Consider the following 25,287-nt stretch of genomic DNA (forward strand, 5'->3'; position numbering starts at 1 on the left):
GTAATCATCAAAATTAAACGAAATAAACATTTGAAATATATGAGTTTGTATGTAATGTATGAATATAATATACAAGTTTCACTTTTTAAATGGAATTACTGAAATCAATCTACTTTTTCATGATATTCTAATTTTATGACCAGCACCTGTAATACTGTTCAAAGATCTTGAGTCATTCCTCATATGAATAAATAAATGTGGCTTCTAGCTTTATAGCTTCCAGGTAGCCAAATTCTCTGTAATCTGTTTTCAAGTCTTCATTAATAGTGCAAGTTTCTAAATTTTTATTTGGACTTTGAATCATAGACAGTCAACAAAAAAGATGTGTTCCTCAAATACATCTTTGCTTCATTTTTTATTTCATAAATGCCCTACTTTCAGATACCAGTCATCTGCTGTGGATATATTTTTTAAAACACATTTTTCCTTTTTTTTGTCCACTTTCATTTGTTTTAAGCACAAGCTGAACAATATGCTGTTATTGTCAACCACACATATTGGAAAGCAAATGAGTAAAAAGCCAACATTCTTAGAAAGCCTTTAAAAGACCTTGAGAAAAAATTAATCAAGACCACTGTAAAATATAACAAAAATAGTCTTGCTCCTTGAAAGCAAAGTGTGAAGGAAACAGAGGTGGTTTAAAACTTTTGCACGGCATGTATAAGACTATAACCTCTCTGCGCTGTCCATATAATTTACCACTGCTTTTATTATCGCTACATTAAGGAATTAAAACACTATTTTTCATCCGCTTGTATGAACGAAAACTTCGTTGTAAAATGCCATTGTGTAAATAAAGTTGTTTTTTTTTTATTCTTGAATCACGTAGAGCGCCTTTATTTTGCGTCATTTCCGCCTTTTACGTCCTTTCCAGCGTAGCACGAGCAGAGGGACCAGCCGCTAAAATGAGGTTGGCTCCAATTTACTGAATAAATGCGTTACAACGCCGATTCTGTGCATGTTTACACATATTTACAGCTGTCGTGTGAACACTTAGGCTTCTATTGTTATGAAGTTTTAATAATTTATTAATTTGGTTTAGAAGAAATAGTTTAAGTTAGCTGTGAAACATGGCACCGGCTGAGGTTAGCCGGGTGAACTGAAGGAGTCAGCGCTATCTTTGCTAAAAGTAATCCGTCTCCATCCACTGTTTTAAAACACATTTAACCTAACGATCATATTATTAATAGGTTGATTACCTAATATAGGCGAGATTGAGCTAATTTTTTTTGCGGACTTTCTGTGTTTAGTTGCATTTTTCAATATGATTAAACATGAATTCTCAAGACTTGTTTAATGGGACTTTTTGGTGTCGTAGCTAAACTTTAGTTGTATTAACTTTATTTTAATATCTTTTTGTATAGTAAGGTTTCCAGAGATACGCTGTATGAAGCTATAAAGGAGGTCCTGCAGGGTTCTGTGGCCAAGCCAAGGAAGTGAGTACAAATATTTTAAATTGATTTAAAGGTTTCTGAAAAATGAATCTTAATAATCTAAAACAAATGCGTTGCTCGTTAACAGGTTTGTGGAGAGCGTGGAGCTGCAGATCAGCCTCAAAAACTATGATCCCCAGAAGGACAAGCGTTTCTCCGGCACAGTCAGGTTCGACATTTCACTGTTTCACCCAACCTTTTCCCTGTTTGTTTCCAGCCCTGCCTGAGGATCAATGTGTCCTCATATTTAAAAATCAGAAAAGGCTGGAATGTCTTTTTCAGTCCAAGGCGGAGGCAGAAAACGGACATGGGGAAAGTAATCTGGGTAGTCTGACTGAGCCCGCTCGGCTTCGGCTGGCGATGGCGAAGCAGGCGGACCCCTACCCTGGGTCTTAAAACATGAGGGGAGGCTTTGAGTGGCTCACGCCCTCTAGCCGACCAGTTTTACTATAATACCAAAGAGGTCCGCTGGACACCGACCACTGTGGCGGTATGGGTAAGAACTTTCTCTGCTACACAAAATCAGAGGTCTCATTTGTACCCTTACTCTTCTTATATAACAAACACAAGTATTAATGTTTAATCTTGCTTCCGTTCACAATATTTAATGTCTCAAGGCTTTTCATATCGACTGTGTGGCGCTTTTTTAAATTAAAAGTACTGAAAATAACATCCTGACTCCATATCAGTAGAGTCGGGCGCTCCTGCGTTTAAAATGCGGTCCTCTGTTTTCTGTTGAAATGCAGGCTGAAGACTCTCCCCAGGCCCAAGTTCTCTGTGTGCGTCCTGGGAGACCAGCAGCACTGCGACGAGGCCAAGGCCGCTGAGCTTCCCCACATGGACATCGAGGCTCTGAAGAAGCTCAACAAGAACAAGAAGCTGGTCAAGAAGCTCGGTGGGAAATTCAACCTGCAGGACAAGTGAGATCGGTGCTACAGAGAGACGAGACGTCTCAAACATGCTGTCTGTTTTTGTTCTTCTTCCAGCCAAGAAGTATGACGCCTTCCTGGCCTCAGAGTCTCTGATCAAGCAGATCCCCCGTATCCTCGGCCCCGGACTGAACAAGGCTGGCAAGTTCCCCTCCCTGCTCACCCACAACGAGAACCTGAACACAAAGGTGGACGAGGTCAAATCCACCATCAAGTTCCAGATGAAGAAGGTACATTCAGTTGTTTTTAATGATGAGCTTCTTTTCTTAAATCCTTGTTTTTGATGAATAGTCACCGTCTGTTGTAGGTGCTCTGTCTGGCTGTGGCTATCGGACACGTGAAGATGACGGAGGATGAACTCGTTTACAACCTCCACTTGGCCGTCAACTTCCTGGTGTCTCTGCTGAAGAAGAACTGGCAGAACGTGCGCGCCCTCTACGTCAAGAGCACCATGGGCAAACCCCAGCGCCTCTATTAAATGTTTTTCTATTAATAAAAGAAGAGAAGCTCCAAAGTTGTTCGTTCTGGGTGATTTCTGTCATTTTGGTTTGTCCAGATTTGATTTTAAATACTTTAATGTCCCTGAGTCACTCGCTTTCCGTGTTAAAACTTTAAATTCACACTGTGGGGGGGATCAGGTTGAACTCTTGCATGAGCAGAGGGAGGATGTGATTTACCACAGGATATTGTTCTAATTGTCTTTACTGTTTTCTAGATTTTGCTAATGCAACTAAATATTACGCACCTAAACATTAAAATAATTTTAATAACTCCAGGCTTAAAAGGTATTTAGAAGAACAAATTTTAAATAGTATAGCTGATCAAATCTTGGTTAGAAGCGTAAACCTAACTTTTATGTATTGACCTTTGTTGTGTAAAACCTTAAATGATAAAGGTGTAGTCAAACATCTTGACCTACTCCTAATTATAGCTGTCAATCGGTTGCAATCAAACAAGAAAAATTCACATTAAAAACCAGGACTTTCTGGTGAGATCTGTGTTTTTCAGAAGTACATCTGCTTTAACCTAAAAATTACAGTTCCTCTGCTTTCTGGCGCTCTTAGATGTTTTTACAGCACATTTTCAGTCAAAAAAGCTGAACAGCTGCGTCCAAGTAAAGGCATTTAACACTCCTACATCTTGTTGAGTTATAATTTTTTGAAGAAGATAAATTTTGGTTTAAAGAGGGAATCAAACGATGGATCTGGATTTTCCTGATTGAACTTAATGCTTGGATTAAACAATAAATAAATGAAACACTCTTTAAAGAAATACATACCTCCTTTCACCTTTCATGCCAGACTTCTTTACTAAGATCATAATATGTTGATAAATGTAACCTCGAAAATACTGAATGTGCAATTTCAAACAATACCGCTCCATGTCAAGCCCAGAGCATGTGTCACGAATGACTCTCAGCTACTACCACAACAAATTTTGTCTCAATATCTGCTTAATTGACTGATTTACAGCAACTTTAGTGTTGGCTGATGTCGATTAGCTGTGGTGACCATTTTGATTTGACTACAAAAGTTAATGAGCCGTAGAGGCACAGCTAATAATTTCTGAAAGTTTCATTAAAACCCTTCCAGTGGTTCATGAGATACTTCAGTAACAGACACACTCAGACATTACTGCTGACCTCTGTCCTGTTTGTGTATTGATGAAGCTCAAAACAACCAGATTTACCTCTGTCGTTTGTCATGTCCTGGAGTTTGTAGGGCTTCACCAGACAGAGGTAACATTGTGGATTCAGCACATCTCAGCTGGTACAACAGCGGTGTTCAAGGAGTACAGATAAAACACCGCTTCCCATGAGCCTCTTGGGTCAGTCACCCTGCTCTGGTTTGACTGTGGATCTCTTAATAGGATTATCTATTCTCAGGACAAGAAAGAGGCAGAGGGGAGAGTGAACCGAACACAGACTTGTGAGAATATAAGTTTATTTCAACTTAAATGAAAATCTCACCGAAGACAACCTGAATAGTTTCATCGTTTGAATGGAACTGTTGGATTATTCTGGATTATTCTGCTCTCTGAATGACGCACCGATGAGCACAGAGGTGAATCAAATAATCTCCCTGCTGCCTCACCTGTTCCTGTGTTTGGATTTAACGCCTCTACGTTGCTTCTGAAGGATTTTCAGCCGAGCAGCCACACCATGCTGGACGGCGAGGATAGCGAGGAAGGTAAAACAAAACAAAAACAAATAAACCGGCACTGAAAGCTGCATCAGCTGCTGACCTGGCTCTAAAGTCAAACTGGATTTGTCTTTTTTTAAAAACAGAAACTAGTCGTGAGGAGCAGGCAGACACAAACTGGAGCGAGCTGTCCATCGTAGAGCGCGTGGGCCTCAACAGGTGAGGCGCCCAATGTGAATAAAAGCAGATTTTCACTTTGAATTTTACTAAGATTTGAAACAACTTGTTTCCTGACAGTGTGGAGATGTCAGAGAAGGACTTGGAGGTAAGTTTTTCACAGACCAGATAATGTATTTATGTATATATGTATTTAGTACGAGCAGTACTTTAGATTCTTTAATCGGATGATTCTAAAAAAGGAGCTGAATTGTAAACGTGGAGTAAAAAACCTGAGTGCAGAGAACTGTTCTTGCTCCCAGACGGCCTTCTCCCAGATCACCCTGGCCTTCCACTGCGATCAGTACACCCTGAAACAGAGGCTGCAGGCGGAGGAGCACGCCCGCAACCTGGCTGAGGAGAACATCCAGCTGGAGCTGACCCGAGGCCGGGAGACCCTGGAGGTACGGTGTGATGTTTGGCAGCAGACAGCTTTCAAAGGGGTGGGCAGACGAGGGTCACCGATAACAGCTGACGCCTTAATGGAGTTTCAGGAGTTTTACTGAGCTGGGGATGTTGCACGACTTTGGTGTGAGAAGATCAGAGGTTCAGGCCTCACCGCAGTCCGTCAGCATCCACTGCACCCTGTCAGTCATCAGATACCCCACTGGTAGGGTAGCCCGGCCACAGGAGGAGACATGTTCACAAGGTCCTTCCATCGACCGTTAAAGAAAACTAGACATCTCTTGGGAACCGGGAAGCTGAAGCTGGAAAGACACGCAGGTTGTAGGGCAAGTTTTAAGTCCCGCCCCTCCATGCGAATGACTAGGACATTGCCCTTTGGTAATAAAAAATAAAAATGCAACTCCAATATTTTTTCTTTTAGGTGTTGACTCTTGTTGGTTCTTACCTTGCTTCTGTATGCACGTTCAGCTGTAATTAGTTATGTTTAAAAGATAGGTCATGTGGGGCCATTAACGTGTGATGGGGAAGTAGGCGGGACTTAAAGCCTCACTTTCCCAGTGAGCAGACTCTGGTTCCAAAAGTGCAACATGGCAGAGCCCGCAGGTGGGATTTCTAGGGCTTCAATTCCCAACAACAAACGCAGGCAGAGACACTTTGTCCACCTTTTTAATGTCATTTGGTTCTACTGGTTCCAGATAGTTTAGGCAAATTAAAAATAATCACCAAACAAAAGCTTGGGAGTCAGGAGGATAAGGTTCAGTCGTTGTTTCATCAGATCAGGGGATTTTTTTAATGGTCTGGGAGGTAGTTAAATTCTTTGTTTCAGAATAATAGCAGCCTGAAATCTACACCTTAACACAAATCTGTCTGAATCAATAATAGGAGCACAATGAGATGATGAGAGATAATAGGTTTATGTAACTAGAACATCTCAGTTTTCTTCATTTAAATAAAACCCTCCAACATTTTGATTCGTTATTGCGAAGAACCGCTTGCCAGCTTTAAGATTATTCTTAAAAGCCCACAGTGGAGCTCCCCTCAGACGTGTGTTTGTGTGTGTCTGCAGACCCTGAAGGACCTGTGTTTGGACAGTCAGCGCAGCAGCATCCTGCAGAAGCTGGAGCTGTGTCTGGACATCCTCGGCGGGACAGTCGAGCGAATCTCCAACACAGCGGAGGTGCTCGGTGCTGTTCACCAGGTGCATCGAGGTTCTTCGGTTTTATTCTGTTACACTTTTCTTATTGTTTCACACAGTCAGCACAATCCTTACACTCAAATTAACATTATTTACGACAGAAACTCCTCCGACTCCATGTTAGGACTCTAGTTTCTTTAGTTATGACATCTTAACAATAATCTTCAGTGTATTAAAATGCACAATAAATGGTAATAACTTCAAGCCGTGTTGTAATCGTTCTGACCGGAACAGGAGGCCCGAGTGAGTCGGACCGTGGAGCTCATGGTGGCTCATGTGGAGAGTCTGAGGAGGCGTCATGACAGAAATGCAGCAGAGCTGGAAGAAACCAAAAGGATGCTGCAGCAGCAGCAGCAGCAGCAGCAGCAGCAGCAGATCTCCAGCAGAAACATCAGTCCCAGCACCTTCTCAGGTCTACACTTCAGGCCGTCTCGCAGGGTTTTGTCTCGTTCTTCAGCTGTTTGTGAAGTATGGCTGACGCTGAGTATCTTCCTGCAGATCCGGAAGAAAGCGAGAAGAGGAAAGGCTCCAATCACGTACGCAGAGCTCTCTTGTGTTCTTGATCAGATCTTCTTTTTCTCCTAATCGGGTTTTTGTGTTTTTCTCAGAGCACCTTACGTCGCAGAATCAGTGCTTCCATCATTTCCAGCCAGACTCAGGTAAAGTGGCGTCTTTGGCGAACTCTCCTACTGTCTTACTGCCATAAACAGCATCCTGTTCGTCGCAGGAGAAGAAAAGGCGAGACTCAAAGAAGCAGGCCTCTTCCTCCTCCTCCTCCTCCAAGAAGCCTTCCCCCCAGTGCCGGTCTCCATCCCCGAGTATGGACTCCAGCTGCTCCTTTGTGTCTAAAGAAGACAGCAACTCAACAGACGACAGGTCAGCTGCAGACTCAAGACTTCGGCGTTGGATCATCACCGTGGGGTTGTTGTTGTTTTTTTTTCTTAGCGTCAACATGTTTCATTTTAGGCAACTGGATCCAGTAGAACCACCTAAAGATCCTCATCCAGACCCCTCTCCCATGCCCAACACAGAGAACCATGCATCGCAGCAAGTGACGCCAGTAAAGACACAAAGCAAAAAGTACGGCGATTACTGCAACAACCTGTAGTCAGTAACAGATTTCTGAAGCCTCTCTATTTTTTTTTTAATGTAATGTAATTTCATTAGATCAGGGACAAACCCTTATAAATAACATGTCTAACTACTCACAGCCCTCACTTTGTTTTCAGTGATACTGACCTGCACAAACACTGAGTTTAATCAGTTTAACTCTGGTTGGTTTTGGGGTCAACGGAGGTTTCAGTGAATTAATGAATAATGAAGATTTTTGCTTTCGTTTTGCCTGCCTCATATACACTTTGACATATTTTAATGGTGGACCTGTGTGGCTTGGTTGCAGTCCCCCTCTGAGGCAAAGACACAAGGGCAAAGCAGCGTCGGCAAATAAAGGAAGGGAAAAAAAGGTGGCAAATATCCACAGGCACAACAGTGCGGGCATGTAAGTAAACACGTGTTTGTTAAGCTTTGGTTGTTTTTCTCTGGACAAACGGTGACAGATGTTCTTGTTCAGGTACGGCTCGTCGTGTAAGCAGCATCCTCCGACTCTCAGGTCGCACCGCTGCCGACTGGCGCGTGTCTGCGCCAACCTGTTTATGCTCTCCTGTGTCGTAACGCTGGTTTACTACGTGTGGAAACTTTACGAAGGAGAGCTCGAGCCCTGATCCGTCCGTCTGGAAAATACTGTAACGAGTCCATCACGTCTGCGAGTGACTGAGCTTGTGGAAAAAACTGTCTTTGCATAAAAAAAATTAAACTATTTTTTCATGTAACACATTCGGTTGTTGAGACTTTTATCTTTAACGTAAAGCCAAACAAACACAAAAAATCACAAATGCAACCATATTCTTGTTTATTATAAATACACAAAAATATTAAAACTCATACAATCAAAAGGTTAGTAAGAAAGCACTGTATTGCAGTGAAAACAGTCATCAAACCACTGTTCAAAGATAAGTGATTAATTTATGACAAAAGTTAGGATTGAGTTCACACAACAGATTAAAAACCAAGGCTAAACATTTTATAAAGTATAAAAATCTTAGTTTTAAGTCTATACTGTAAGAGAGAAACTTAAAATAAATATAGTCAATAATTATATTAAAGAAGGAGGAAACCTATATGACAACTACTTCAGGTGATGTTTGTGTGCAAAATGTGTGCCGGCCACAAAGAAAATGGAAATCGATTTATGGTCTGAAACCTTCACGAGACCACAAAAACCTCAGCTCACCTACATCTATTATGAGACAGCCTGAAATAAATAAAACTGGCATACCACCTTACATTAAGTTATAAATTAAATACCAATCTGGTATCCGTAGGTCTACGTTTCCTGCGCCACATCAGCAATCTCACAGAGAGTCCGGAGTCTTAATAAATACGGAGATAAATAAAACGGGAATGATTCGGCATGTCGAGGGGCCGTTTGTCACACCTGGCTCACGATCTCAGCATCCTCAGCCACAAACCACTGGACTGGGGTCCCGTCGGCAGCTCTCTGGAGGATCACGTTTCCCGAGCCCTGTAAAAAAACACGACACGGCATCCATGTTCATCTGGGACGTTCTGTCTGTGCACTTCATTCAGCAGAAATGCAGTTAGTCGAGCAGTCTACCATAAGAACATTTTAGGCATTTTTAAGCAGACATGGCTCCTTTATGATTGATTTATGTCTTAACATTATAATAAACAGAGTATTTCTCCTTTGATGGATGTTATTCTTCTGTCAAGGCAGGAGTCAAGCCACCGTAATGTAACAGATACTGTAGTCACTTTCTGTCTGTTTTCAGGAAGGTCAGTGGAGAGGCGGAGCATGGGCAAAACCTAAATCCCATTCAGTGTTGGTGCAGATGTGGATGTTTTTTAAATGAAAAAGCTCATCAGATTGTCCTGTGTTTGTTACTAGCTGTTCATTCAGTATAAACGAGACAATTCATCTAAAACTTATAAACAGTTTCTTATGAAAGTAACTGGTTTGCTTCTCTTATGTTGTAACGTACACGTACAATCAAGTACAGTTTTGAACAGCCTGTGTGTGTGTGGCACCGACCTGTTCGAACGTGGGCAGGTGAGGTGACGTGGGGCTCGTGACGCTCGGCGAGCTCTGCTGTTCCCTGCAGTTTGGCCGTAACTTGTGCAGCTGATTCCGCTGGTGCCAGGACTTCAGCTCCTCTGACACGAGATCCCGGGGCATCATCCTGACGGCGTGGTTGGGGTACTCTCTCAGTGAAGGTGTCCGCACCAGGTTGTTGTAAGGTGGAGGGGGCTTCAGGATGCTCCTCTGGGAGGAAGTTCTTCTTTGCGGTCTGCGAGCGACTGGAGGGGCGGACAGGAAGCCCTTCCCCGTGCCCAGGTCTTGTGGGGAGAGGGCGCCATCCTCTGTTGTGGCTCTGACATGAGCAGGGCTGGGCTGAGGCTGGCCGGTGCTCTTCTGTAGGCCAGAGAAGATGGAGAGGTCTTTCTTCTGTGCCCCAAAGTGGAACCCATACGGTGGGGGGCAGAGCTTAGGGATCTCAGTGGGTCTGTCTCTCACAGGAGAGCAGATGAAGGAGGAGGACGAGTGCTCGGAGCTGCTGTCCTCTGAGCTGATCTGGTAAGGACGCGGCGGGGAATACTCCGGGGAGCGGACAGTGAAGTTTGGCGTGCAGGGCTGCTGAGGCAGCCTGCCTCTTCCACGACTGCTCTCTGAGCTCAGGTGCTCCATGTCAGCAAACAGCTTCTTTTTGGGATGTCTGTTCAGACACAGAGTAACGTCATCAAACATTTTACACGAGTTCTTGTACTTGTTTGTTATACTGCGCTCAAACTTGACTTTCTGCGTACCTGAAAGACTGGGAGTACTGTCGGCGAACAAGCAGCTCAGGGGTGGAGGGGGCGCTGGTGGAGTGAGTGTGACGCAACGCAGAGTTCCTGACAAACTGAGTGAGAGGAATCCTGCAGCTTTCTGCAGACACCTGTGTTCCTGCTGGACTACTACACACAATAAAACAGGAAACACAATGAATTACACAACAACAGCAGCTGATTTAAAAAGAAAGAATACAGAAACCAAGATGTTGACATTATTATTATGTAGATGTTTGCACTGTTTTGGCATGCCCAGCAATAAAAACAACACTTTCTCTCTAAGTCTAATATATGTAAAAAGCATATTCGAAACTAAACCTTATTTACTCGCAGTTTTCATGAAACAAACATCTGCCTCCTACCTGGACCTGCTCCTGCTGGCAGTCTGAGTTTTGGTGGCCTTTCGGTAAGGCTGGTCCAGACTAGACTCCTTCCACGGAGAGTTCTGGATGGGAGAGCGCTCATACTCCACACCGGTCTGCCCCGAGGACTCATGGGACGACTGCAGGGGGTCCGACAACTGGAGGGGGTCTGAACAGGAAGAGCCCAGCACCGGAGGCGAGAGGGGGAATGACGAGTCCATGTCTATGGAGGATCAAGATCAATGAACGCTTGTTAAATTAAAGAAATAACATCAGAACTAAACTTGCTGATACACTGATCAGTTCAAGATTAAATATATAAATATTATTTACTCAAAATTGACTATCAAGATAAACGAGGAACTGTTAAGCTATATGAAGCTCAGCTTGTTTCTTTAAAGCTTATCCACAATTTTGCACTGAAATCTCCCTCACTAGAGTTCATAACTCCGTACCTACCAAGTGTTTGCTTTAAAATATGTTTTTTAGAGTACAGATATAAATTCAACTCACCGTCATCCAGAGCCACCACATCAGAGAGGGAGCTGTCATCAGACATGCACATATCTGCACAGAAATCACTAGTCAGGAGCAGCTCTGTCACTGTGTTACACTGACCGGCCTGAAGAGGGCAGCAGAGTCACTCACCTTTGTTTTGGCTGCTTGAGACGGAGACAGATGGCGAGTTGCACTCACTCTTGATTCTGTGCTGAAGCACGGCCTCCTGCAGGTCCTTCACTTTCTTCTCCTCCCTTCTGCACTGCTGCAGCCTGTTCTTCTTCTGTGGTTTGGTGAGGTTGTCTTCGAGGGAGAGCTTACGGGCTGCCTGGTAAATCTGCCGCTGGACCGCCAAGTCAGTCTCTAACGCTTGTAACTCTGAATCCTATAACAACAAATTCCAACACTTAGTTTAAACTAAAGAATGATAGGTCAGACTGACGGGGGTGGGTGTATACCTGTTGGTCCTGAAGGATGAGCTCTTTGTCCAGTTTGAACGAAGCTCCAATCCTCCTCCGAACTCGAGGTGGCTTCTCGTCAGGCATCAGAGGATAGTCTGAGGGAAGTGTGCCTGTCAGCTCCTGTGAAAACAAAACAAAATACAGTCAGAAAGACTGTGACAAACCGACCGAACTCGTAACCACAGGTTGTTGGTGTTGCAGAGGTCACGTACTGCCTCCCTGATGCAGAGTTTTCGGAGCTCCAGCAGGCAGAGCTCCAGGCGCTCCTCCAGAGACTGGTGCTTCAGTTTCAGAGCTCTGGTGCGGGTGGTCAGGTCCTTCACCGGTGACGTAGGGCTGTCCGAACCTGCGTTGAACACACACACAACCTTTCATTGTCAGCGGTCAGAAGAACGACACAAATCAAAAGATGCGCTAACGTCAGCTGGCGTATAATCAGGTCAGATATGTTTGTGTGATATTGACACTGTTGTTTGTTCCTGCCTGCAGGATGTGTTATCATGTGAGCTGCATCTGAGAGTCTGCTGAAAAACAAGCTTATTATTATCGACATTTACTCATTTATAAGCTAGCACCTTCAGTATTTGTTAACATAGTGATTTGTGAGCGTCGTTTATTGTATGATTTGTAGTTGACTTGAACTGATGCATCAGTACTGTTGATTAAAAACACATCAACTCCATCATAGCAGGGTTTTTTTCTAGTGAAAGTTTATACTATATCACTACAGAACATATTTTTAGTTACTTGATGATGTGAAGACATTTTATTAAAAAAAAGGATGTTCTAGTCTGTGTTTAGCTACAAATGTTCTGTTAGAGGGCTGATACAGATGCAAGATTTTAACAGATTTTAAAATAAAATCAGCCTTAAAATCCATTTTAGGCAAAGCTATAAGTGGTATTATTGTGTCTTGATGTGGATTTGCAGCCTTAATTGTTACATGAAGTTTGTTCGACTCAGATAAACACTCATATTGAGGATTCTGTTTTGTGTTTTCCTTACCAGAGTGTATAATAATGCCACTGTCTGTGTCGCTGATCTCCTCTTTACTCTCAATGGCCGTCATCTTGACTATCTGCTCACAACTTTTCGTAATGACCTGTTAAGATAGGCAATGTTAATTCAAATGAGCAAAATGGTATGAGTATTTTGATAAGAAGAAACACTCTCCCTGAGTTTTTTTTTTTTCTTTTCTTCCTGCCACATGGCTTCATTCACTCTCCCTCTGCTGCTTTACTTAACAAAGGTGAATGACTGGCGGGTGTTCTTTTTTTTACACCCCTCCTTGTTTTTTCTCCCATGCTCAGTCACAAAAGACGCAGACCCCCGTGGCTGACTCGGCACATGTGCGGGGGGTTAATCTGAATCGCGGCGCCATGGTAACGGGGCACGAGGTGGCTGGCCAGGGGAGCGTGTCGCCATGAGGCGCATCAGAGGGCATTTAAAAAAGCCCAGACCCCAAAAAAGAAAGCAGATGGCAGCGGGAATGACCCCCACTCGTGGACTGCACCTGTTCTTCCCCCCTCTGCTTCTATTCAACTAGTGTCCAGAGAATCCTCTGGGGGCTTTGAAGTGGAAGAATGTCTCAATGCTGGGCTTGTCCACGCGGCGTCACGTCACAAGGTCCCCGCTGACTCCGGCACAACGCTGAGCAAACGCTAACGCTCACGGGGCCCGCTCTGTTGTTGTTGCTCTCTAAAAGCACACGTGACTGATAATAAGCTCGAAGGAGCTGCAGATGTAAACAACGACAAGACGAGGAAAACAATAAGAAAACCAGGAAATTCTCCGTTCAGATTCTAAAGTTAGGCAGTTTTTTCTAATTTATACTAAAAAGCCACACTCTTATTGAAAACTGTAAGGTTTTATGTGAGTTGTTACCACCTAAAGTATGTGATGTGATTTACTCTTAGCTACCACGACTAGTTTAACCCCAGTGTTTGTAAAATGGCTAATGTTGATTAAAATCCATCCAGTGGTTCATGAGATATTTTGCTAACAGACAACAGTTAATGCTGAGATTTAAAGCAAAGATGTGGCTCAAAGTATGTGCTGAGGATGACTTTCAGCTACTACCACACCCAATTTTAGCTCAGTAGTTGTAAAATCAGCTGATTTACAGCTATTTTTTTGTGTTTGCTAATGTTGTTTAGCTCTTGAATGGGATTCATTCTAAAAAGCGAAGAGTCGTAGACGTACATCCGAGGATTTCTTTCTGAAAGTTTAATTAAAATCTGCCCACTGGCTTATGAGAGTTTTGCTAACTCTACAGACACCGACACATGGGCGAAAACATTCTCGCCCTCACCTTCAGTGGTGGGAAATAACAAAGCCTATAGTGAGGTGTTTTTGTTCAGGAATAAAAATGAGGTAAGATCATGTGTTTCTTCAGAGTGTAATCCTCAGCTGCTGCGTTTGGAGATCGATATCAGGCGTTTTCCTGCTGAGACGAGGAAGACTCAAAGCCCCATGTGAATGAGAACCTCCTCTGACAGGATATTATCGTGTATCCCAAAGGTCTGACCCATTCAGCACAACAGCTCATGTGGACTGACGCAGCCATGAGCAGCCACTATCACAACGAGGCTAAGCTGAGCAGCTCGAGTCAGTAAAACAACTCGGCAACAAAAGGCCTGTATCAACCAACCAGCCTCAGAAATGTGCTGCGGGCGCGAGATCTGCTGACAACTTAGGCTCGAGCGAGCGTTATTAGGCCGGTCGCTGAGACAAAGCTGCGCCGAGAGGCAGAGAGAGAAGAAAAAAGGGTGGCGCTGACCGAGTTTCGAGCGTGCAAGGTTAGAGCCGGCTGTACTCACAGACACATGGCTCCGTGCTGCAGCGATCTAAAACTAAAGACGTCAACAATAATCCACCCACAGGCAGGAGTGCTGTGGGATTTACCCACTTACGTCCCATAAGTGTGTGAAAACTTTCACAAGAGTCTGTGGTTGGAGGTTTAGGCTGAGTGAGTGGGTGGGTTTTGGGGTAAAACTCTCACTTGGAGTTGCCGCTTTTTGCCAAAACACTAATGCCATTTGTCATCACTCTCATATGAACCTGACGTTACGGGAGTGCGGAGCCAAAAGAAACACAAGGGTTTTCTGGATTGAGTGTGACAGGATGGGCAGTCCGCGTCCCGAGGGTCTGGCTGCTGATAGCGCTGCCTCCACCCAGCGGACCCGACTGATGTCAAACAAACATCTTAATTGTGATAATCTCTAACGATGACACGAAGATGAGTGTACCACCCATCCTCGCAGCTCACCGGACTGTGACCGTGTAACATCAGCGGAAGTCGCTGTTTATGCCAAGACATCGTTGACGTGCGTTTACTGTCTCCCAGACTTCCCCGCCACCCTTTCCCATGAGCCTTTGGAGCTGCGTATTCCTGGACTGCAGCCACCACCTCTGTGCTCATTACCACTGTGGTCGGCCCTGGAATTACCAACGGGGACCAGCTTCACGGAGGAAACAGCGAGGGCTGCCTGAAACCAGACCGGGGCCCTGCTCGAACCCTGTAATTAAGATTCTCCACTGAACGCTGATACTATGGAAGAAACCGAACGACTTTTCAGCATGCTTTATTTCAGAGGCTGACGAAAAGCCAAAATCCATTCAGCAAAAAGGATCCACTCCAATATTGACTGTTGGGAGAAAAGTGCATCAATCAATGTGGGGAGGGCAGCAGAGAAAAGAAAGGAGGTGTTGTGTTACAAGGAGCGTCACTGGAGAGAGATCTTTGCCTTAAGAAGCAGTGCTGAGTTTTAAAGTTTTACAGAAAGAAGCGAGACGCAGTCAAAATAACCCTATCAGCCTCTCAGCTTGACCCACGTTTATTAATATCAACACGTTAAAGTGTCGCAAAAGTCTTAGTTTTCCAACAGAGACAATGCAGAGGTAATAATTCAGCCTAATGCCAGCCTGCTCCCAGCCACTGAATGCCATATGTTGGCCAGACAGGCCAGCTCTGTCACAGCCCGACGACAAGAAGGAATTGGCTCCATTGTTCTCCAGAGGCTGAAGGATCGGACCAGAACGTCCCTCTGAGTCGTCATCGTTCCTTTAGCCTCTGAATGATGGCAGGACGCGCTCACGGCCTCTTCCAGTCAAGAAAAAAAACAAACAAAACCAGGGGGGGCTCCAGGGGTAATGGGAACTCAGAGCTGCTGTCTTCAGTAACGCTTTCACGCCTGTGGACATGTGGACCGGAGGAGACTGTGTTTATTCTGAGGCTGTGGACTCAAACAACTGGCCGCCAGCAGACGCCCTGCAACCCAAGACCTCATGATTCACCAATAATTCAACTATCTTTCAGACTTCTCCTGTTTATATCACTTGCAGACAGCTGGAACACCGACACACTCATATGGTTTGGCCAGAAATAAAGAAATAAATAAAACCCTGCTTCCAAACCTCATTGTAAAATGCAATTAAAATGGACTCTAATGTCAAAAATGGTACATATAACCTGAATTTTTAAGTTGTCTTTGCCTGATGTAAAACTAAAACCAATTATATTACAGGGCTTTGAACTGTTTTGGTCAAAAGTTTTTTTTTTTAAGTTAGAAAAAATATTTAAAAAGCAAAAATAACAACTAACCCACATTTGGCACATTTTAGTAACTTATTTGGCACTGTGAGCACTTTTATTAGCATATCCTTGATAGGTGCTTTTATTAACCTAACCATAAACAGGTTTAACATATCATAACATGACATAATATAATAAAATATAACATAAAACCCCGTATGACTCGGGTTAGCTAACATTTTTAAGATTTAACGACTTTTGACAGCAACAAACTTCTTCTAACCCGGACTGTTTTCACTAGTGTCGCGTTTATTTCGTTTTCCCGGTCTCTTCCCAATAAATTCGCTCGTCAATTACGGAAACAAAAAGTTTATTTTACACACCTCGTATCCTTGTTGTCCTTTACAGCATCCTCTCCGAGGCCGCAGGAGTTGTAGGACTTTCTCCGCTTAGATGCGACAGAAGCCAACAGACATCTGTTTCAGACAGCTCCACTTTCTCAACAAGGGGAGCGCAGATTCGTTCAAATCGCTTAAAATGCTTATTATAAACATTAAATCCTTCTGTATTTCCTTCTATTGACTTTTATTTGTATGGCTCTCAGAATGCTTGCGCGAAATGTTTTCGTTTTTGTAGAGTTTGGTAATTTGATTTAGTTGCCTCGGAGTTGGTCCCCCCCAGGGTTTTTTTGAAAAATGGTTTCGTCCGACCCCGCTAACTTTCCAGGCACACTCTGCTTATTGACACAGCACGCGCCTGTCTGAGGGAGGGGGGCTTTTAATTTGAAAAGAAGCACAAAAGAAAGAATGAGGTAAAGACGGGTTCTACTTTAAAAACAACAACAAAAGAACTGTTGTCATTTTTTTCAGCTTCTCTTTTGGCACAAACATGATCAATATCTACCTTACATTTATTCAATTTTGTGAATTCAACGTACTTGGAGTTCAATTTTCTCACTCTGTGGGATTTGGTGTGTAATGATTTTACTGTCTTGATGATATTTACTTGCTTTAATCTGTAAAGTGTGACATGAAAAACACAAATAGACACTAATACAAAAGCTGGGGCACAATAATACAAGTTTTCCCATTGAAGGATTCCTTATGCTAATCTCTTCATTTTACTTCACAATTATCAGATAACTATGCTGCAAACACTTTAAAAATATGTGATGAGCTTATTATACATCAGCATTCCTGTAATGTATAAAATGCAGAACTTTAAGAGAAATTTGAAGGGCTGCATAATACATAATTTTGTAATAATCTAAACTAAGAAAAATGCCTCCAGTTTGATATATAAACTGTAAATGAAGTGTAAAGAGGACCCAGAACAAAAAAGTAAGAAGAGTTTGTTTGCAAAACAGTTCAAAAGTTAAAGTGTGTGAAATCAACAACTGTGTGTTGGATAATCTGTGGAAAAACCTGTGAAAATCAATAAATTTTAGCTGCAATTGTGTAAAAACTGCAACAGGCATCAAAATGCCAGTTCAGACATGGAAAGCCCAGCAATCCGTGACCTGTTTAAACTTTGAATGATCTTTCTACGGTGACGTTTTCTCATCTGTTTCACCAAAATCCCACTGATCTACTTTTATTTATTTTTTGTCTCAGTATCATTTTTGTGCAACACACCTCTACCGGAGGTCGCAGCACAGTTTTCCCGAGCCAGCCTCGCGTTTTGGCGCATGTTTTATTTCAAAGCTGCGCAACGAGAAACAGGACGAAAGTCTTAAACATAATGTTGCCCGTGTGTCCTGCATTTGAATGTATGCAAAACGCTGACAAAACAACCTGATATAACTCCGAAGCAGCTACTTCAACCTTCAGCTGGTGGCTTCTGTGGCTTTCCCAAATGTCTCCAGTGCCTTTACCAGGCCCTTGGGTATTCCTATAGGCTAAAAGGGCTCCACCAGATGGCCTGTCCTTTCTCTCCTTTCGGCCCGTGGTGGAATGAAAAGATTAGCTAATTAAACAAAGTCGCATATCCATGTGAAAGAACTGCGAGGGCCCTCTGGGAGAGGAGCTGCCTGCAAATCAACCCCCTACACACACCCACACTCCTCTATGCTCTGAATTGTGTCCAACTCAGCAACACATTGCTCCAAATCATAAAGCCTTTTATTTCCACTGCACACACAGACACTAACAACCAAAAGCCAGGAGAGAAACAGGTAAACAAATGTGTAATTTCAGCAATGTTAGAGGATTCTTCTTATTGATACAAAACGTGGAAATCAGGCTTACATGATACGACCCTTTCCTCTCATTCTCCTTTAGGAAGAAACATGAAAAATCAATTAAGCCGTGGGAAACAATCAGTTTAATTTGCCTCAAAACTTAAGAAATGACTCAAATCTGAACACTGGTGCATTTGCTAAACTAATATGAATCAACATGCAACTTTTACTTAAAAAATAAAACAACTGAGCACTTCATTTCCTCGCCAGAAACAGACGTTTTGAGAAGAAATTTCTAAATGTGGACTGCGTTTTAGTCTGCATGCATGACTCCGTACTAATTTCTTTTAGATGAACTGTAATATGCATCAGGAACCAGAAGTCGTCGTCTCTCGTGTGCTTCTTCGTGTCGCTCTGTAGGCAGCGAGCGAAAAGGTTTTAGGGCCACAGTGGTGAGAGGCTACACCGGCTGATGGGAGCGACTCAGGGCTGCTCAAAAGTCTGTGTGCGCCTCAGTTTGTCCCGGACTCTGACAAACTCGGGGATCTTCTGCTCGTTCTCCCTCTGTCTTATCTCCTCCTGCTCGTACTGGAAAAATAAGAGGCAGTTCTGTAAACGTGGGTCACAATACTGCTAAAATTATGTTAAAATACTGCTAAAATTAGGCTAAAATTCACAGTAACGCTTAAATGCATGTCCAAATATTGCTTAGAAAAGAAATCTTCTGAGAACTGAGAGGGATAAACTTTTCAAAATACTTTTTCCACAAAGGGATACAAAGAAATTTAGGTATAAAAATTTAAATTTATTTAAATTAATTTTAAAATTAAGGTAATACAACCCAATATGTACCAGTTAAATACTAAAAATGTACCATTTAAGTTCCTGGTACTTACTCATGGACTGAGTATGTACATACCCAGTACATACAAAGTAAATACCATAAACATACTAGGTATGTACCGTGTAAGTACCAGGTATGTACCCTAAAAGTATATGTATGTACCTACAGGTATGTATGAATGTATGTATCAGGTACGTACCTGATACATACCCAGTAAGTACCAGGTTTGTAGCTTGTAAGTACCAGGTAAATAACAGGTATGTATCCTTTAAGTACCTGGTAAGTAACCGGTATGTTTTTTGTAAGTGCCAGATATGTAGCCAGTAAGTACCAGTTATGTACCTGGTAAGTAGTAGATACATACTCTGTGTTACAGGGTAAGTACCAGATACATACCTGATAAGTACCAGGTATGTACCCTTTAAGTACCAGATGCATACCCTGTAAGTACCAGGTACATACATGGTAAGTACCAGATAAGTAACAAGTGTATACTAGATGTGTCACTTCATTATACAGCCTGATCCACACAGGCATATATCCACTATATACTCTGTAAGTAACAAATGAGTACCCAGTACCTAGCAGCCTGTATTTCTACTTAAGTTTAGGTACAAATGATTTAACTCTTGTTCAGTGGACTAAATTTCAGACCTCCTGCAGCTTCTGCTGCCTCTTGCGGAGCTCCGTCTCCAGATCTGAAGGCCTTCGTTGTGCCATCTCCTCCTCCCTGTGCAGCTCCAGCCGGCGCTGCTCCAGAACCCGCTTCAGCTCCGGTTTCTCCTCCAGCAGCAGGCCCCTGAGCAGGCAGTCAGGGCCACAGTTAGGCTCCGTGTCGGGGTCTGACGCGCAGCGAGGTGCACTCAGTGTTTGACCAACCGTTTATGGCTCAGCAGCAGCTCCCGGTGCAGATTCTGGTAGCTTGGGATCTCCGTCGAGGACCCGTTGAGTTTTTTAGGCTGATTGACTTCGGCACCGCTGTCTGAGATAAAAAATGAAGAAGAGTATTAAAGTTCATCAAATCAGAGCTGATATTTTATATCTGCCATCAATGCATATTTTAGTAATCTGAGTCAGAAAAATGTTCTACAAATCAATAGAAAAATGGGACCTAGTTCTAAATAATAAGGATGAATCTACTGAACTAATGACAGTCTAACATCATCACACTGATTTGATCATTTCAGCTTTTGAAAGCACTCCTGAATCACTCGATTGCTCGGATATTTTACACAATGTGAGACTGGTAATTTCAGTAATCCCATCAGACCTTTCAAACGTTTGTCAGCCGTGTCGGGGCTTGTTTTATCTGCCGAGCGTATTTTCATTCACAGTAAGGATCTGTGCTTTTTGATACCTTTTTTGTTAGGTCCATATCCGGGTTTCTGTGAGAATGCGAAAGAAAGGGAAAAAAAATAAAATAAAATTTAAAAAAAGTCAGTTATTCCTCGAATGAATAATTTTACAGCCAGTAATTGAACCAAACGTGTCTCTGGTGAACCAGATCTGGTTTGTTGAAGTTACCTCTGTTTTGATCATCTCCTTGGACAAAGGTTATATTTAGACAAAGGTTAAAAGTGACAGTGCCTGACGTGCTGCTTAAGCAGGTGATCTGTGTTTACAAAGGTGACATAACAGCGCTCCTCAAAGACTCACACAGGTTTGGCCTGACTGTGGCAGCCTTTGGCAAAGCAAGAATATACCTCTACTGGTAATAATAATTAAAAAAAAAAAAGAAATCATATATTGTTAACGCATTTCACTCCGAACAAAACAACAAGGAATAAAAACTTGACATCCTTCTGTGGCACAGTCAGACAGAGACCATTACAGCACCCAGTGAAACCAGATAACCTGGAGAAAAGGATCCCACAAAGGCAGCAGCAGATGGTACATGGTCAAAGTCCAGGCAGCTGAGTACTTTCTCTGTCACGCACAAAAAAAGGTTTCTGTCAAAAACCGTCCGGCAGCCGAGTATTAGGATCCTCTGGCTTCGTCTCTGGGGACTGGAACCCGTTCACGGTTTCTGCAGGGGACATGCAGTGAGGCTCCACATCGTGTCCCTCGCCAGGCTCCTGCAGGAAATTTGAGCTGTCAGGTGTCTGACCCAATCGAAGCATTGTTCCAGTCAGGACCTGCGGGACTCAGGTGGATTACAGAGAAAACTCTGATGTGTGCGTGCTCCGAGTCATCGATTGTGGCTGAAAAAACCGCATGTAGCAAATCGAAAACACAATATTTGACTGATTTCAGTTAATGAGACAGGAGTTTGATTCATACATCAACACGTATTTACTGACCTGCATATGGACCTATGATGCACTTATTTATAACATCTAAGAGCCTTTCAACCACTGATGTAGCAGTTTTAACACTTTATATTCAGCATTTTAACACATCCAACAAGAAGCTCAGTCAGTTCCCGAGCAAATAAAAGAATCAAGAATGATTACGAGGACAAAAAAGGATAAATTTAATGTGAAATACCACACACTGTACTAACCTAAGTGACTCAAGAGAGATTGTACTGTAATTATTTGTCATCAGATTCAGAAACCTCATAAAGTGAAGAAGCATTTAAAGGACTGTAAACTCACTGAGTCATCTAAGCCATCAATTAAGGCCTCCGAACGCTGACCTCTCACTCACCCAGCAGCAGAAACTCACTTTTTTTACAGCTGACCCCTCCATGGCAGGACGGTGGAGGTCCACAGTTTGTGTCCTGTGTCCCTGGGCTCCTGTCTCAGTCCATCGTCGGAGACATCACATGTCCTCGCTCAGCCTAACCGTCTCTTCTGCTCCACTGAAGGTCACCAGGTTGTTGTTGCCCAGGAACTCACACAGACTGTAGCAGCGGTCAGTGGTGGGAGTAGAAATCTCATTAAGCCATTCAAGATTACCTCTCAACCCCCCACACGGCACCAATGCTAAATTAGTTAATCACCGCAGACACAAATACAGCTTAAAACCAAAGAGGCGCAGTAGTAGACTGCTCTCCCAGCGAACCTACAGGGTTACGTGCCTGGGTTTGTTGTTTAACCAAAACTGTCAAAAGGGTCATTCTAAAAGTCACTCTGTGTTTGTATAAGACATTAAAAGCATGTCTATGTCATGTTGGTATAATTTAAATCAGATTTGCCTTTTATTTTGAAGTGCAGTAAGTCTGTTTTCTTTGACTGTACAGTCCTGTAATGATACTGTAAAACACCAGGAGCAAAAGAAAGATGCTAAAAATGTAGCTTATTTCATTATTTGGGTATTAATACAGGTTTGCAGTTTTAGGTTATTTATGTTTGCATCCGTTTTTCTTTTGTTTTTACATTTTAGTCATTGTTCTGCTAATTTTAGTGTTTTGCTACTATTTGCTGTTTTTGTTTCTTAGGTTCTTTTTTTTCCAATTGTAGCTTTTAGCTACTGCTTTTCCTAATTTCAGCTTGTAGCTATTGTTTTTGCTTCTTTTAACTCTAACCTACTGTTTTACAAATCTTGGCTTTTAGTATTTGTTTTGCTTTATTTAACTTATACCTATCATTCTGATAAATTTAGCTTTTGGCTAATGTTATTTTGGCTTTTAGCTACAGTTTTTGCTAACTGAAAGTTTTACCTACTGTTTTCCCCATAATTTTAACACGTAACTATTGTTTCTCTAGTTTTATCTTTTAGTAAGTTATGCTAATTTTGACTTTTAGCTACCATTTTGGGGATATAGCTTTTAGCTAATATTTTTCTGGTTTTAACTTTAGTGACTGTTTGTTCTGATTATTTTACATAACAATTAAGTTTCACCGTCTGTATTAAAATTCAGCAGCTTTCTCAACATTTGCATAGAAAAACTTATTTTTAAAAAGGATAAGAGTTTCTTTGTTGGCATGAACAGTGCAATCTTCTCTTTATGCTTCTGTTAGGATAAACAAATATCGTGAAACAAACAGAAAAAAACTAATAAATTAAGTACTTTTTATAGTATTGTTTGTGTTAAAATTATCTTTGATATGTTGTATACCTAAAACAGTGGGTTGTTTCGTCAATGGCCACACGGGGGCGACATTTTACTGTTAGGTGTTTGGAATTTCCCACAATTCAACGCGGGCTAACCTCTTATATAAATGCGGAAGTCAGCTTCCTCATAGCGCAAATGGTGTGTTTGTGTGTGAATGTGAGAGCGTTGTGTGAGTGAATGTGGCGTGATTGTGTGTGTATGTTTCTGTAAAATTTTAAAACCTACACAGTGATCTTATTTGATCCGGTCGAAGTTCGGCCCTGCTCCGATCGGAGGTGATAGGAAAAAGCGCTCGCGAGCCTCCACCATCGTGGATGGCGGTGAGCAGCCGGCGAGAAACAAGCTCCGGGGCCTCCACGCTTCGTGCTGTGGTCAGAAGTGATGAATTGATCAGATATACTAGTTCTGGGTGGGCTTGGGGTTCGCCTTTAAGCTTCACCCGTGAGGACAATGAGTAAAGAGGCGATTCTGATCTAACCATAGCCGAAAAGAAGCCCGGAGCTCCGCTGGATGTTAGAAACTTTAAACGGTTTGACCGTTAAAAAAAACGGGCTTCCTGTTGCTCCGTTTAACGCTCAAAACACTCAACCCCCCCCAGAAAACTCTGGGGTATTATCGTGCATTTTGGTGGAAATCCTGTCAATGGGGATTTTACAGATTTTTTTATTTTCTTTTAAAGGTGAATCCCACCTCAGACTTCTGTTCTATGACTGTTTGTAGAGGTTTTCTTAAAGGGTCTAATGCTCTAAAACCTGTAACTGCATCTCACGTTGATTATTTCCCAGAGTACACATAAAGTATGGTAAAACTGATATTATTTTTGTCCCCGTTTCTCATTTATCGGGAGCAACAATAAAACTGAGCTGCGAAGTAGAGATGTTCTTTTCGAAGCACAGTAGACACAGTATCAGTGTTTTAAAGCTGAAGCACCACAGTGAAGTGTTTTGATGCCTCATGTCACCGGGCAGAAAATTGTGATTCCCCAAATGAAGCGTCATGATTGTGGAAAGCCAGCAGTGCCGAAGACGTGACTTTTCACATGACTTTGACGACACATAAAGTGCTATTGTTAAAGTTAGATGAAAAGTCGTGCGTCTTTGGCACTGCTGGCTTTTGCTACACATCGTCTCACACACACACAGTCGCATCGTGTCGTACCATGATAAGTATCACCAAAAAATTTGTGGGTCACCTGTCTCAGGAACGCTCACAAAGCAGGAAAAGTGGATTTAATGGCTGGATCTGGCCACGACCCGTGCAGATGTGAGCTTTCAGAAATTAAGCGAGCACTGCGGAACTAAAAGAAGCGTGGAGTACAACCCACTAAATGTACAACGGACACCTTGTATCGTTTTCTAAACATGATAAATTAGTTTTTTTTAGCTAAATGCAAAGTTGCTGTGCTTCATCATGGATCTTCCCTTGGTAATAAATCTGTTGTTGTTGGTCACACAGACCATATGTCGTCCCTTCATCACATGTTGACCATTTCAATTGTACCTCATTTCGCTTTACATCGGGGGTGCATCGGGGGTGGGTTGGTTTCGACCTCCCTTGGTGCCTTGGTCCATTCAGAAGGTGTTTAAGACTCTAACAACGCTCCATTAGGAGGGGAGTGAAAATAATCTACATGTAAATCTAGTTTACACCATGGAGCATCTCCTGCAGGTTGAAGCTAGAACTCCACACCCTCCTGTTCTGAACTGAGAAAGTTCCCCGGATGTGTAGTGAAAAATCTTTAACTACAGAGTAGTCCAGTTATTTATTTATTTTTTTTTAACCTTTCGGGATGATAATGCATCCAATTAATTGTTCTTTTCTTTCTGTTTTGGACACATTTTTATTCCAAGTACACTTGATTTATTTTAGATTCACTGAAGCAACAACAACATCACACTGGTGTTCTAACAGTGTGGCATACCCTATCAAAGTAGCATACTGGAAGTTTGTTTTGATAGATCCGTCTGTCAGTTTAACCTACTTTATTGAAATAGCTTATCAATTTTATGATGGGTATGCTGTTTTGATAGGTGCCTGTTTCTCAGAAAATGCAGATTATGAAGAGGTACGCTGTTTTGATAGATACCTGTTTCATAAAAAAATAAATTTTTTAAAGGGGTGTGCTGTTTTATAGGTGCCTGTTTCACAGAAAATGCAGTTTGTAAAGTGGCTTGTTGTTTTTAT

General features: G+C 42.5%; 4 protein-coding genes and 1 non-coding gene across 7 annotated transcripts; 3 read left to right on the forward strand and 2 right to left on the reverse strand.

The window, feature by feature from the left end:
* The first annotated feature begins 837 nt into the window (after positions 1–837).
* rpl10a (ribosomal protein L10a) lies at positions 838–2,876 on the forward strand. The gene is made up of 6 exons (XM_017430868.3): positions 838–910; positions 1,365–1,436; positions 1,522–1,602; positions 2,180–2,328; positions 2,420–2,592; positions 2,670–2,876. The coding sequence occupies exons 1-6, from the start codon at positions 906–908 to the stop codon at positions 2,838–2,840; spliced, it is 651 nt and encodes a 216-aa protein (XP_017286357.1). The 5' UTR covers positions 838–905; the 3' UTR covers positions 2,841–2,876.
* Positions 2,877–4,260: 1,384 nt separating this feature from the next.
* LOC108244582 (inositol 1,4,5-triphosphate receptor associated 2) lies at positions 4,261–8,104 on the forward strand. The gene is made up of 12 exons (XM_037976850.1): positions 4,261–4,551; positions 4,650–4,722; positions 4,801–4,828; positions 4,983–5,123; positions 6,191–6,322; positions 6,554–6,731; positions 6,818–6,855; positions 6,928–6,978; positions 7,047–7,195; positions 7,286–7,399; positions 7,719–7,817; positions 7,890–8,104. Exons 1-12 carry the CDS (start codon positions 4,524–4,526, stop codon positions 8,038–8,040), a joined length of 1,182 nt encoding a protein of 393 aa, XP_037832778.1. The 5' UTR covers positions 4,261–4,523; the 3' UTR covers positions 8,041–8,104.
* A 107-nt stretch (positions 8,105–8,211) lies between these two features.
* inavaa (innate immunity activator a) lies at positions 8,212–16,572 on the reverse strand. Its single transcript, XM_017430891.3, has 10 exons — positions 16,464–16,572; positions 12,552–12,648; positions 11,759–11,892; positions 11,544–11,666; positions 11,236–11,470; positions 11,101–11,154; positions 10,588–10,810; positions 10,202–10,351; positions 9,429–10,110; positions 8,212–8,900 (listed from the first exon to the last, which is right to left on the reverse strand). The coding sequence occupies exons 2-10, from the start codon at positions 12,613–12,615 to the stop codon at positions 8,808–8,810; spliced, it is 1,758 nt and encodes a 585-aa protein (XP_017286380.1). The 5' UTR covers positions 12,616–12,648; positions 16,464–16,572; the 3' UTR covers positions 8,212–8,807.
* A 1,610-nt stretch (positions 16,573–18,182) lies between these two features.
* On the reverse strand, positions 18,183–24,952 carry zgc:195245 (uncharacterized protein LOC565483 homolog). Of its 3 annotated transcripts, none has more exons than XM_017430879.3 (6): positions 24,604–24,952; positions 21,753–21,948; positions 20,461–20,488; positions 19,983–20,085; positions 19,758–19,902; positions 18,183–18,847 (listed from the first exon to the last, which is right to left on the reverse strand). In XM_017430879.3, the coding sequence occupies exons 2-6, from the start codon at positions 21,792–21,794 to the stop codon at positions 18,743–18,745; spliced, it is 423 nt and encodes a 140-aa protein (XP_017286368.1). In that variant the 5' UTR covers positions 21,795–21,948; positions 24,604–24,952; the 3' UTR covers positions 18,183–18,742. The 3 variants fall into 3 exon arrangements, with proteins under 3 accessions (XP_017286368.1, XP_037833078.1, XP_037833079.1); XM_037977150.1 differs by having other exon boundaries at positions 21,771–21,948; positions 24,604–24,950; XM_037977151.1 differs by lacking the exons at positions 21,753–21,948; positions 24,604–24,952 and adding an exon at positions 20,628–21,717.
* Positions 23,181–23,580, forward strand: LOC112451084. The gene has a single exon (XR_003039832.1).
* Positions 24,953–25,287: the final 335 nt, after the last annotated feature.

The sequence above is a fragment of the Kryptolebias marmoratus genome, linkage group LG8 (genome assembly GCF_001649575.2).
Source record: "Kryptolebias marmoratus isolate JLee-2015 linkage group LG8, ASM164957v2, whole genome shotgun sequence".
In the NCBI taxonomy this organism is placed as follows: domain Eukaryota; kingdom Metazoa; phylum Chordata; class Actinopteri; order Cyprinodontiformes; family Rivulidae; genus Kryptolebias; species Kryptolebias marmoratus.

Bases quoted from the DNA above. Each gene is read 5' to 3' on its own strand.
- LOC108244582 (XM_037976850.1), top strand. From the start codon at position 4,524: ATGCTGGACGGCGAGGATAGCGAGGAAG. The intron at 6,856-6,927 runs GTACGCAGAGCT...TGTTTTTCTCAG, and splicing joins AGAGGAAAGGCTCCAATCAC to AGCACCTTACGTCGCAGAAT. The intron at 7,400-7,718 runs GTACGGCGATTA...GCTTGGTTGCAG, and splicing joins GTAAAGACACAAAGCAAAAA to TCCCCCTCTGAGGCAAAGAC.
- rpl10a (XM_017430868.3), top strand. The intron at 1,437-1,521 runs GTGAGTACAAAT...GCTCGTTAACAG, and splicing joins TCTGTGGCCAAGCCAAGGAA to GTTTGTGGAGAGCGTGGAGC. The intron at 2,593-2,669 runs GTACATTCAGTT...CGTCTGTTGTAG, and splicing joins TCAAGTTCCAGATGAAGAAG to GTGCTCTGTCTGGCTGTGGC.
- inavaa (XM_017430891.3), bottom strand. From the start codon at position 12,615: ATGACGGCCATTGAGAGTAAAGAGGAGATCAGCGACACAGACAGTGGC. The intron at 11,471-11,543 runs GTATACACCCAC...TTGTTGTTATAG, and splicing joins TCATCCTTCAGGACCAACAG to GATTCAGAGTTACAAGCGTT. The intron at 10,111-10,201 runs GTACGCAGAAAG...GTGTCTGAACAG, and splicing joins CAGTACTCCCAGTCTTTCAG to ACATCCCAAAAAGAAGCTGT.
- zgc:195245 (XM_017430879.3), bottom strand. From the start codon at position 21,794: ATGGAGGGGTCAGCTGTAAAAAAAGTGAGTTTCTGCTGCTGG. The intron at 20,489-21,752 runs GTGAGTGAGAGG...GCATTCTCACAG, and splicing joins AAGTGAGTTTCTGCTGCTGG to AAACCCGGATATGGACCTAA. The intron at 18,848-19,757 runs GTCTGAAATTTA...TTATTTTTCCAG, and splicing joins GGCAGCAGAAGCTGCAGGAG to TACGAGCAGGAGGAGATAAG.